Raw genomic sequence first — 12,390 nt, 5'->3', positions numbered from 1 at the left:
AAGTTTGAGCTCCATGTTGGGTGTAGAGATTATTTAAAAATAAAATATTTTTTTAAATGTTCCAACAAAGAAAAGCCCAGGACCAGATGTCCCTACTGTTGAATTCTACCAAGCTTTTAATGACAAATGATCACAATGCTTATCAAACTCCTCTGAAAAATTATAGAGGAGAGAACACTTCCTAACTTATTCTTACCCTCACACCTTTATAACAAAGCCAAAGACATTACAAGATAAGAATATTAAAGGCCAATATCCTTCATGAATATAAACATGAGAATTCTCAACAATATACTACCAAACCAAGTTCAGCAGCACATTAAGAGGATTACATACTACGAGCAAGTGGGATTTATCCCTGCAATGTAAGAGTTCAAAATACAAAAAGCAATCAGTGTAACACATCACGTTAATAGAATGAAGGAAATAAAATTATTATTATCTCGATGCAGAAAAAACATTTGATAAAACAGTCTTTTATGATAAAAATACTCAATAAACTAGGATTAGATGGGAACTTTCCTTAATATGATAAAAGCAATATATACCAGTCCCATAGCTGACATCATAGTAGTGAAAGATTGAAAGCCTTCCCTTGAGATCAGGAACAATCAAGGATACCCACTTCTACTTAATGTAGTAGGGGAAGTTCTAGCCAGAAGAATTAATCAAGAATTTGATTCCTTTCCCAGTTGGAAAGGAAGAACTAAAGTTATCTCTGCAGACAACAGAATCTTATATGTAGAATACACACCCCCCCACACAAACTGTTAGAGCTAATAAGTGAATTCAGTAAACTTGCAGTATGCAAAATCAACACACAAAAACCAATTGCATTTCTACACACTATCAATGAACAATCTGAAAAGGAAGTTTCAAAATAAACCCCAATTCTATTCACAACATCAAAAAAGAATAAAATATTTAAAAATAAGTTTGTACAAAGAGGTAAAAGACCTGAATATTGAAAACTACAAAACGTGGCTGAAAGAAATTGAAGAACACTTAAACAAATGGAAAGACATCCCATGTTCATGAATTGGAAAACTTAATATTGTTAAGATGATGGTACTACCTGTATTCGTTTGCAAGCGCTGCCATAACAAAATACCACAGATTGGGTAACTTAAACAACAGAGATGTATTTTCCCACAATTCTGGGGCTTAGAAGTTTAAGATCAAATTGTCAGCACGTTTGGTTTCTGAGGCTTGTCTCCTTGGCTTGCCAGTAGCTGTGTTCACATAGTCTTTCTCTATGTGGTCACATCCCTAGTGTCTCTCTGTGTGTACAAATTTCCTCTTCTTAATACAGACTCTTGTCAAACTGTATTATGGCCCACCCTAATTGGCCTCATTTTAACTTAATCACCTCTCTAAAGGCCCTATAGCTAAATACACCCACACTCTGAGGTACTAGGTATATATTTTGAGGGGATATAAGCCCATAAGAAGACCCAAAGCGATACACAGATTCAATGCAATCTCTATCAAAATTCCATTGGCAAATTTGCATACACAGAGAAACCCACCCTAAAACTGATATGGAATTTCCAAGGGCCCTAAATAGACCAAAGTATCTTGAAATAGAGGAACACAGTTGGGGGTGCCTGAGTGGCTCAGTCAGTTGAGCATCTGACTCTTGTTTTTGGCTCACGTCATGATCTCAGGGTCATGGGATTGAGCCCTGCATCAGGCTCCACCAGCATACTGTTTTGATTACTCTAGCTTTGCAGTTTTGAATTAGGAAGTATAAGTCCTCCAACTTTGTTCTTTTTTTTTTTTTAATTTTAGAGAGAGACAGACAGACAGAGTGTGAGTGGGGGAGGGGCAAGAGAGAGGGAGACACAGAATCCGAAGCAGGCTCCAGGTTCTCAGCTGTCAGCACAGAGCCCGATGTGGGGCTCAAACTCGTGACCTTCGAGATCATGACCTGAGCTGAAGTTGGGCACTTAATCGACTGAGCCACCCAAGTGTCCTTAGAGCATGTGACACTTGATCTCAGGGTCGTGAGTTCGAGCCTCACGTTGGGTGTGGAGCCTGTTTAAAAATAAAATCTTAAAAAAAACCATAGTGAGATATCTCATCATACCCATTAGGATGTCTATAATAATTTAATTTTTTAAACATTTATTCATTATTGAGAGACAGAGACAGAGCACGAGCATGGGAGGGGCAGAGAGAGGGGGAGACACAGAATCTGAAGCAGACTCCAGGCTCTGAGCCATCAGCACAGAGCCCAATGTGGGGCTTGAACCCATGAGCAGTGAGATCATGACCTGAGCCAAAGTCGGACACCCAACCGACTGAGCCACCCAGGTGTCCCAAATGTCTATAATAATTTAAATAACAGGTACAACAGGGGTTGGCAAGGACATGGAGAAATTGGAACACTTGTACAGTGGTAGTAGGAAAGTAAAATGGTTCAGCTGCTGTGGAAAATAGTTTGGTGGTTCCTCAAAAAGTTAAACATAGAATTACTATATCATCCAGCAGTTCCGTTCCTAGGTTTATCGCCCAAAAGAATTGAAACCATGCTGTCAAACAAGTACATGTACATGTATGTTCACATCAGCACTTTTCACAAACCAGAAAGTGAAAACAGCTCAAATATTCATCAATGGATGGATAGATAAACAAATAGTGGTATACCCATACAATGGAATATTATTCAGCCATAAAAAGGATGAAATACAGATACATGCTGCAACATCTATGAACATGAAAAAAAAGGCTAAGTGAAAATAGCCATATACATAAGGCCACATATCAAATGGCTCCATTTATAGAAAATACTTGGAACAGGTGAATACACAGAGACAGAACGCAGATTGGTGGTTACCAGGGGCAAGGAAAAAGGAGGGAATTGGAAGAAATTGCTTAAGAGACATGGCGTTTCCTTTTGCGGTGACAAAAATATTTTGGAGACAGAGGTGGTATTTGCACAACGTGGTGAATGTACTAAATGGCACTGAACTGTTCACTTTAAAAGGGCTAATTTTATTTATGTGATTTTTCACTTCAATTATATATATATATATATATATATATATATATATATATATATATATATATAATGGTATTTACCAAGGATAAATATAGAGCAATAGAATATAACAGATGACTTAAAATATTGATGATTTAAGAGATTATTGAAGAGCTTTTAATATGACACAAATGTCTTTCATTTTGGTGGGAAAGCAATGGTTTATTTAACAAATAGTTCTAGAAAAATTGACTATGAAGATGAAATCAAATTTAAATCCCTACTTCACACCATATGCAAAAGTGAATTGAAGATTAATCAAAATTACATATGGAAAAACACAATTATTTTAGTAAAAGAAAAATTAGAGAATATTTGTTTTACATTGGCATGGGAAGAACTTCTAAGCAAGATAGAAAATACAAAAGTCACAAAGGAACAGTAACATAAATTGACTATATAAAAATAAAAATTAATAGGGCGCCTGGATGGTTCAGTTGGTTGAGTGACCTGACTTTGGTTTAGGTCATGATCTCACAGTTTGTGAGTTCCAGCCCCGTATCCGGCTCTCTGCTGTTAGCACAGAGCCCGCTTCAGATCCTCTGTTCCCCTCTCTCTCTGCATTTCCCCTGCTTGTGCTCTCTCTCAAAAATAAAAAAATAAACTTAAAAAAAAAATTAAGGGGCACCTGGCTGGTTCAGGTGGTAGAACATGTGACACTTGATTTCAGGGTTCTGAGTTCGAGCCCCACATTGGGTATAGAGATTACTTAGAAATAAAATTTTTATAAAAAAATAAATAAAAGGACAAATAAAAATTTTTCATAGTGCAGCACCTGGGTGACTCAGTCAATTAAGCACCCAACTTCAGCTCAGGTCATGATCTCACAGTTGGTGGGTTTGAGCCCCATGTTGGGCTCTCTGCTATCAGCACAGAGCCCACTTCAGATTCTCTCTACCTACCCCCCCTCCGCCCCTCCCCTACTGGCACACTCTCTCTTCTCTCAAAAATAAAGTTAAAAAATTGCATAGCAAAAGATAAGTAAAAAATGTATATTCAGAAAATAAACAATAGACCAAAAAATAGTCGCAACAGACAAAAGGTTTTATCTGCAATATACAGAAGTACTTAAAAACTTATAGGAAAAGGACCACACCAAAAATTTCAAAAAGGAGGAGCTCCTAGGTGGCTCAGTCCATTAAGTTACCGACTTCTGCTCAGGTTATGATCTTGGAGTTCAGGATTTCAAGCCCTGCATCTGGCTCCGCACTGACAGAGTCTCTCCCCTCCCCCCAACATGCCCCTCCCCACTTGTGCTTGCGCTCTCTCTCAAAAATAAATAAACTTAAACAAAGAAGTGTTTAAAAAAATTTCAAAGAGGAAATCCAAATGTTCAATAAACAGGAAGGATGCTCAACTTCATTAGTATGTTAATACAAACTAAAGCAACAAAATCTAGTGCTTATCCCTTAGCAAACCGGCAGGAAAAAGAAGCTACAAGGTCTAGCAGCAGTGATGCTACCATCTATAAAATGGAAATGATGGCACAGAGCTCTACCATCGCCCCCTCCTGGCTTAGAGGAGCTTCTGTGAAGGTGGAACCTTGAAGACCGAAAAGCAGGGTCCGGAACGCCCAGGCTGAAGCCAGTGCAGCCATATTGGTTACGGCAGGTGGGGGAGTCGTTGCGACCGCTGCCATTGTCAGTTAGGGCAGGGGCGAACTTCCGGTCACCATCTTGAATGACAGCAGAGGCGGAGCTCTGACTGACATGTTCATTAAGGGCCGGGCTCCAAGGGCACCGCCCCGAGAGCGACTGAACGCTAACCGCGGCGTGGCGGGGCCGGCAGCCGTAGCCCCGCCCCCGGCTCTGGGCTCCACCTTTCGGCCCCACTTCCGTCGGGCGAGAGGCTTTAGGCGTCGCTGCCGTAAGTCGGGGAGGAGGTTTGCCGCATCACGGAAGATGGCGGCCGCGGCGGTGAACGGGTCGCCCGGCGCCTCGGGCTCAGGGCCTGCGGCGGCCTCGGGCGCAGTCCTGCAGGTCGCGGCCGGCATGTACGAGCAACTTAAGGGCGAGTGGAACCGCAAAAGCCCCAATCTTAGCAAGTGCGGTGAAGAGCTGGGCCGTCTCAAGGTAGGGTTCGGCGGGGGCCACTACGAGGGGTCTAGACCCAGCCGAGTTCCCGGCCGTGAGCGAGACCAGGGCGGGCAGGGGGATCCAGTAGGGTGAAGGATTCGGAACTGCCAAAGTGTGGGCTTACAGGGGTGAAGAAGTGAGAGAGGTTTGGAACGGATCAAATACGGCCCCGCAGTTGGGGGGGGGAGGTGTGATGGAAAATGTTTTGGTACAACCGAGTGAAAGGTTAATGTTTTGGTGTTTGGAGGCCTAGCTGAGAGTACCGGGGTTTTTCTCATGGCGGGGGCGGCTGGGTTCTTGACGAAAGCAGGTGGGGAATGAGGACCGGACAGGGTGATGAAGGAAGCCTGAGATGAGGGGTGTATGGTTAGACCAGACCAAGTCAGGATCGGAGATCTGGAGGTTAGGGACGCATCTGTGGGGATGGGAGGGAGCAGCTGAGTTTTGAAGGCAGGACTGAACCTAGACTGAACCTAGAAAAAAGATTCTTATAGAAGAGGACCAGAATGGTGCCCAGGGCTCTTCAGACCAACCGTGTTTGTGAAAGAGTACAAGTATTGTGGGCTGGACCAAGTCCCTGAGCGAGGTGTGTCGGATAAGGAATGATGTGGGCTGGATTATGGGGGGGATGTTGGCTCCCCTCCCTCCCTGGTGTAGATCTGAGGGTGGATGGGAGTTGATAGAATGTGGGAAAGGTCTAACAAGAACTGAAGGTGCTAGTGTCCCCCCACCCCTTTGATTCCATTGAGTCAGGCATGAAGTATGTCTCCTGTTTACCTAGTGGGGCTATTAATAATTGTAACATGAGGTCCTCCTAAATGGGCACTCCGTGTGCCCAGGCCCTGTTCTGAGTGCTTTATGAGGACTGACTCCTTTAAAACTCACAATAACCTTATGAGTCAGGGATGATGATTAGCTCCATTTCCTAGGTGGGAAAACTAAGGATTAGAAAATATAAGTAACCTGTTCTTGCAGTCCCATCGTTTTCTTTCCCTGCTCTCCTTGTCAGCTGGTTCTGCTGGAGCTCAACTTCTTGCCAACCACAGGGACCAAACTGACCAAACAGCAGCTCATTCTGGCCCGTGAGTGTCAACTGGGGTTGGTGGGGAGGGGTGATGGGCTGGCGGTGATGGGAGGAATGGTGGTCAGGAGAGGGACTCAGTCACCTCCTGAGAGCCTGCTCTGTCCCCCACAGGTGACATTCTGGAGATTGGGGCCCAGTGGAGCATCCTGCGCAAGGACATCCCTTCCTTCGAACGCTACATGGCCCAGCTCAAATGCTACTACTTTGATTACAAGTGAGGATGGGTCCTGCCCCTCGTTGGGTGGGGGCAGGGAGTTATATGGTAGGCTTTTTTTTTTTTTTTTTAATTTTAAGTAATTTCTGCACCCCTGGTGGAGCTTGAATTCACAACCTCCAAGATCAGGAGTCGTGCATGCTCTACTGACTGAGCCATGCAGGTGCTTTTTTAAATCGCTGCTGGTCCAGCCACTCAGGTCATCTTCCTTCACCCTGGAACTCCCTGTTTGCCTAGCTGTGTCTCCAGAGGCTGCAGGGTCAGGTGGTTGCCCTGGAGGTCCTTATCCTGGGATTGTACCATCCAGTCTCTGTTGGCCTCCAATCTGTTCCCTTCTCCACATTCCCACACTACATTTCCACTGCCCGCTCCTGTCACCTTTCACCTGCCCTGGCTCCAGTCTTGCCCCCTTGGATTCATCCCTCACGGCAGCCAGTAGAATCTTTGTGATACTAAATTTTGACCAATGTCAGTCCCCTACTTGGAATCTGTGATGGCTTTCCATAGCCCTCAGGCTCCAGACTAAACTCTTTCCTGTGGCCTCCGATGCTGTATCAGCCCTGACCCCTCTGACTTTGCTCCCCCCCCCCCCCGCCCCCATCCTGCACCTGTCTCTCCCACTGGACTCCTAAAAGCAGAGGGATTTTGGTCACTGCTGTGTTCCAGTACTGCCTAGCATGAGGCTGGGCGTAGAGCAGGGATTTGCTGGATATGTGTTGAATATAAAACTTAATGATTTTTAACTCAATGGTGCCTGAGTGGATTAATGATGAAGAATTTGATATCAGGGGTGCCTGGATGGCTCAGTCAGTGAAGTGTCTGACTCTTGATCTCAGCTCAGGTCATGATCTCACTGTTCGTGGGATCAAGCTCCGCATTGGGTTCTGCACTGACAGCTCAGAGCGTGCTTGGGATTCTCTCTCTCCCTCTCTCTCTGCCTCTCCGCTGCTTGCACTCTCTCTCAAAATAAATAAACTTAAAAGGGGGGGGCACCTGGGTGGCTCAGTTGGTTGGGTGTCCGACTTCAGCTCAGGTCATGATCTCGCATTTCGTGGGTTCGAGCCCGGCGTCGGGCTCTGTGCTGATCGCTTGCTCAGAGCCTGGAGTCTGCTTCGGATTCTGTGTCTCCCTCTCTCTCTGTCCCTCCCCTGCTTGCGCTCTGCCTCTCTTTCAAAAATAAATGAACTTGGGGCGCCTGGGTGGCGCAGTCGGTTAAGCGTCCGACTTCAGCCAGGTCACGATCTCGCGGTCCGTGAGTTCGAGCCCCGCGTCGGGCTCTGGGCTGATGGCTCGGAGCCTGGAGCCTGTCTCCGATTCTGTGTCTCCCTCTCTCTCTGCCCCTCCCCCGTTCATGCTCTGTCTCTCTCTGTCCCAAAAAATAAATAAAAAACGTTGAAAAAAAAAAAAATTTAAAAATAAATGAACTTAAAAAAAAGTAATAAAAAAAAAAAGAATTTGACATCAGAAGTCAGGCAAACCTGAGTTTGAAAGTCATTTTACCACTTCCTGATTATGTGATCTTGTGCAAATGACTTCACCTTCCTAAGGCTCGTTTTCCCCCCTAAAGGAAGAATGATAATTCTTAATATCATAATCGTAGCTAACACTCACACAATATTTATTTTAGCCAAGTACTGTTCTGATCATTTTACTTGTAGCCAGGTACTGTTCTGAATATTTTACTTGGATTAAGTCATTTAATTCACTTAACCCTTATTCGTTTGACCCACCTTCTATGAGATGGATGCTGTGGTAGTACTCATTTTACAGTTAGGGAAACTGAGGCCAAGTCACTTTACTGAAGTAAAGTCACTTGCTTGGGCCCATGTGGCTTGTGACTTCATGCCTCTCTGGGCTTCAGTTTCATCTGACTACCAAGGCCCTGATACTTCTCCAAGGTGACCGCACAGGGCCATCATCAGGGTCCCTGGAGCCTAGAGTGGGCGGGGCTCCTAGGCACTTAAGCCTTCCTTACCTTGTTTCCTCCACCCTGGTCCACAGGGAGCAGCTCCCCGAGTCAGCCTACATGCACCAGCTCTTGGGCCTCAACCTCCTCTTCCTGCTGTCCCAGAACCGGGTGGCTGAGTTCCACACGGAGTTGGAGAGGCTGCCTGCCAAGGACATCCAAACCAATGTGTACATCAAGCATCCTGTGTCCCTGGAGCAGGTGAGGGGGCGATGGGAGGGGCAGGTGTGAAGGTGGTGGTGCAGGCACAGACATTAGGGAAGACTTCCTGGAGGAATGGGCAGGGTTCACCTGTTGTTGGCTCATTTGCTCATTTGTCCACAGCTGTTGAGCCCCAGCCATGTGCTGGGTTGGTTTTCAGACCACTGCAAGCAGAACAGGCTGAAATCCATGATCTGGTGGGCATGACATTCAGATGAGGAAGCCGACAGTACATAAAAAGATTTTTTTAAAAAGGTTCATTTATGTGGTCTGTCAGGTGTTAAGTGCTATGAAGAAAAAGTAGCAAGGAGGGTGGTGAGTCGGGGCAGGGGTGAATTTTTTAATAAGGTGGTCAGGGAAGGCCTTGCTGAAAAGGTGACATTCGAGGAAGACTTGAAAGGGGTGAAGAACCCAACCATACGGACATCTGGGGGGAAAGTGGTCTTGGTAGAGGGAGCAGCCAGTCCAAGGTCCAAAGGCAGAAACATGCCTGGCATGACTGAGGGAAAGCAGAGGACAGTATTTCTGGAACAAGGTGAGCACGGTCAGGGGAGAGCCTTAGTACCTGAGGTTAGGAAGGAGTTCCTAGAGCTGAGGTCTCACGGGAGGATTTTGTTGGGGTTGGCGGGGAGGATGGGAGAGAGAGCAGTTATGGCCGGCAGCACAGCTTGAGCAAAGGAGTGGAGGAATGAGCTTGGGGTGGATCCAGCTCTGTCTCTCCTGTGATTGGAGGATAGATAAGATAATTAGCTACCAGTCCAAGGCAGGTTGGAGAAGGAATGTGTGTGTGTACGTATGTGTACATGTACAAACCAGGGAAGGCTTCCTGGAAGAGGACGTGTCCAGTCTGCCTGGGGAATGCATGACTGTATGGCAAAGGGTGTTCTAGCAGAGGGGATTATGAAGGCACTGGGGATATGGTGGGGCCTCAGCTGGTAGCCCTCTGTGCTACCTCTTCCTCATCCTCTTTTCCTGCCCACCCCCACCTCTACAGTACCTGATGGAGGGCAGCTATAACAAGGTGTTCCTGGCCAAAGGCAACATCCCTGCTGAGAGCTACACTTTCTTCATTGACATCCTGCTTGACACTATCAGGTGCGTGAGGGGCCAGGGTCCTGTGGGGTTCGGAGAGAGCTGGGACTCGAGTCAGAAGGCCCCAAGTTGAATCCCATTCTGGCCATTTGTGATCTGGGGAAGCTGGGCATATCGGTTCTCCTTTTCTGTGAACGGGAACTTGTCATGAGATTGTGGAAAACAGCCCTCATTTTACTCTGGGCCGTTAATCCATGTGCCCATATGTGTCAGATCCAGGGGTGGGCTTGGCACCCGGACAGAGCTCGGCAGACGAGAAGCAAGCCTGTCGTAGAAGTGCTCCAGCCCGCGAGGCATGTGACCTCACCTCAGATCACCTAAACTGTGGAACCCTCGGCTTCCTCTTCCTTAGAAAGGGGCCGTGAAGTCCCACTAGCCCCTCAGGGGTTGCTGCGTGCACAAGAGACATCGCACGGGCGGGTGGGCCGACATTTCCATGTGCCTTGAGGAATAAAAGGGTCCAGGTGGTGGTGGAGCTAGTTCATGGAGGCAAAGTGCCAGACTGAGCTGGGTTTCCATTTCTTGGATGGCAAAACCAAGCCCAGAGATGTGGTGGGAGTGAAGAGGGGATTTAATGAGTTTAAGCTGTTTGCAATTAATATTTTGGCTCTCCAGAATGAACAGGGAGTGACATAATGAGTGTCTGCTTACCTACCACTTGGTCTGGGAGATAAAATGCCTCAGAAATGGATGCATACACTCCCTGTCACTGTTTTTGCCCCGGCGCTGACCCCTCCTTTCATTTCAGTGATTTGATCTTCGGCTGTTTTTCTACTTCAGTGTTGATCTTGGTACCTCTTAACAGTGGTAGCAGGGAACCCTCTCAGGATCAGATCTAGAAATGGGGTACAGCACCCTTGTGTGTGTGTTGGGTGGGGTGGGGGTGGGGGAGCGTTCTGTAAAGAGGTCCTCTCACGTGAATCCCAGGCTGGGTTTCAGACAGTCTGAAGTCCTCATGGCTGAGAGTGGGATTCAGAGTGTGGGCCCAGGAGTCTGAGAGCTCTGGACCCTATTGTGGCCCTGGCTTTGCAATTCTGGTCAAGCTATTCCCCGTCTCCAAGCCTTGATTAAACGGGGCAGGTAGCATGTTCCAGCCATCAGTGCTGAACTGAAGGGTCAGAGCTCACACCTGTCAGGCCGGGGAGGACAAGGCCTGGAGAGTTGTCTGTGCTCAGTAATGAGAGTCTCATCTTTCCCCAGGGATGAGATTGCTGGGTGCATCGAGAAGGCCTATGAGAAAATCCTTTTCACTGAGGCCACCCGGATCCTCTTCTTCAACACACCCAAAAAGATGACGGACTACGCCAAGAAGGTGGCTGGGGTATAGGGCAAGGGGCCGTGGGGTCAGGGGTGTGCTCACAGCAGGGTGGGATGGCCTAGAGGGACACTGGAGCAGGATTGCTGAGGTCGAAATCCATCTGTGTGACCTCAGGCCGGTTGCTGAACTTCCCTGAGCTTCAGTTTCCTGATCTGTAGAGTGGAGCTAGAATTTAACATGTGGGATGAGCACAGCACTTGGCATGAGGTGGAGGTGGACACGTGATACCTGTTGAGCTGTTGTCCTTAACAGAATTCCTTGGAGGTTGCAGCTTTTCTCCACTAGACTTTGCCTCACTCGGCCTGGGGTATTTATGCAGGAGCAGTGCCCCTGGAGATGGTTTATGCATGTGGTGTACTCACCCCAGTCACTGAGCAGGGTCAAGAGCAGAGCGGAAGAGGTGGAATTGAACTCGAACAATGGTGACAACTGATCTTTAGTGATCGTTTACTCTGGGCCAAACACTTCTCCGTGCTTTAGAGGTGTTGATTCACTGAATCCTCATAGCAGACCCAGGGAGGTGTGTGATCAGAGTCCGTGTCTCAAACATGGAGAAACGGAGGCACAGAGAGGTGAAGTTATCTGTCTAGAGTTGTGCGGGTAGAGCAGGTTGGTAGAGTAGAGCAGAGTAGGGTAGAGTACCAGCAGGCCCATGTCGGTTCGTGCTGGCTCTATGGGGTGGGGAGGGAGCCTGTGTGATCACCCCACCCATCTGTCATCCTTCCCTTTCTGCAGCGAGGGTGGGTTCTGGGCCTCAACAACTACTACAGTTTTGCCAGCCAGCAGCAGAAGCCAGAAGATACCACCATCCCCTCCACGGAACTGGCCAAACAGGTCATCGAGTATGCCCGGCAGCTGGAGATGATCGTCTGAGCCATCAGGGGCTGGGGTGGGGCAGGGCTTACGTTATTTAAAGCAGTTGCAGTGCAGGGCTCCCCCCAATAAAGGTGGATTGACATTCTCTCTTCCAGGCCCTTGTCTCCCCGGGCGGAATGATGGAGAGACAAGTTCCTTATCTCTGAAGAACTTAGAAGTTGGGGGGCCCTCTGGGGTCTGAGATAACCCTCTGTTGGGTCAGCCTCTGTCCAGTGGCCATTGCTCAGGGTTTCAAAACAGCTGCCCACTGCAGGGGCCCAGTTGCAGAAGGAGCCCCGGTCCCAGGCAGAGGGACGGTAGTAGCCAGCCGTGGACATACAGGGAGGCCAAGCTAAGGCTCGAGTTTTTCAGCGAAGGGGGTGAAGCATCACAATTTTAAAAATGTTTGCAACTAATTAAACCAGTTTGTTAAATGACCTATGAAATGGAACCCGTCTGTGGGCTACCAGTTTGAGACCTCTGTGGAACCATTGGTGTGGGCCCTAGCCTGGGATTGCCCTGGTTCCCACCCTTCCTGAGCC

At 47.4% G+C, this 12,390-nt stretch overlaps 1 protein-coding gene across 1 annotated transcript; it reads left to right on the top strand.

Moving 5' to 3' along the window:
• The first annotated feature begins 4,730 nt into the window (after window positions 1-4,730).
• PSMD8 (proteasome 26S subunit, non-ATPase 8) lies at window positions 4,731-12,285 on the top strand. Its single transcript, XM_060651013.3, has 7 exons — window positions 4,731-5,115; window positions 6,128-6,200; window positions 6,314-6,416; window positions 8,418-8,583; window positions 9,578-9,678; window positions 10,876-10,987; window positions 11,729-12,285. Exons 1-7 carry the CDS (start codon window positions 4,753-4,755, stop codon window positions 11,864-11,866), a joined length of 1,056 nt encoding a protein of 351 aa, XP_060506996.1. The 5' UTR covers window positions 4,731-4,752; the 3' UTR covers window positions 11,867-12,285.
• The last annotated feature ends 105 nt before the right edge of the window (window positions 12,286-12,390 follow it).

Source organism: Panthera onca, chromosome E2 (genome assembly GCF_046562875.1).
Source record: "Panthera onca isolate mPanOnc1 chromosome E2, mPanOnc1 haplotype 2, whole genome shotgun sequence".
Lineage (NCBI taxonomy): Eukaryota > Metazoa > Chordata > Mammalia > Carnivora > Felidae > Panthera > Panthera onca.
The sequence above is the reverse complement of the archived record's forward strand: the minus strand, read 5'-3'. Positions and strand labels throughout refer to the sequence as shown.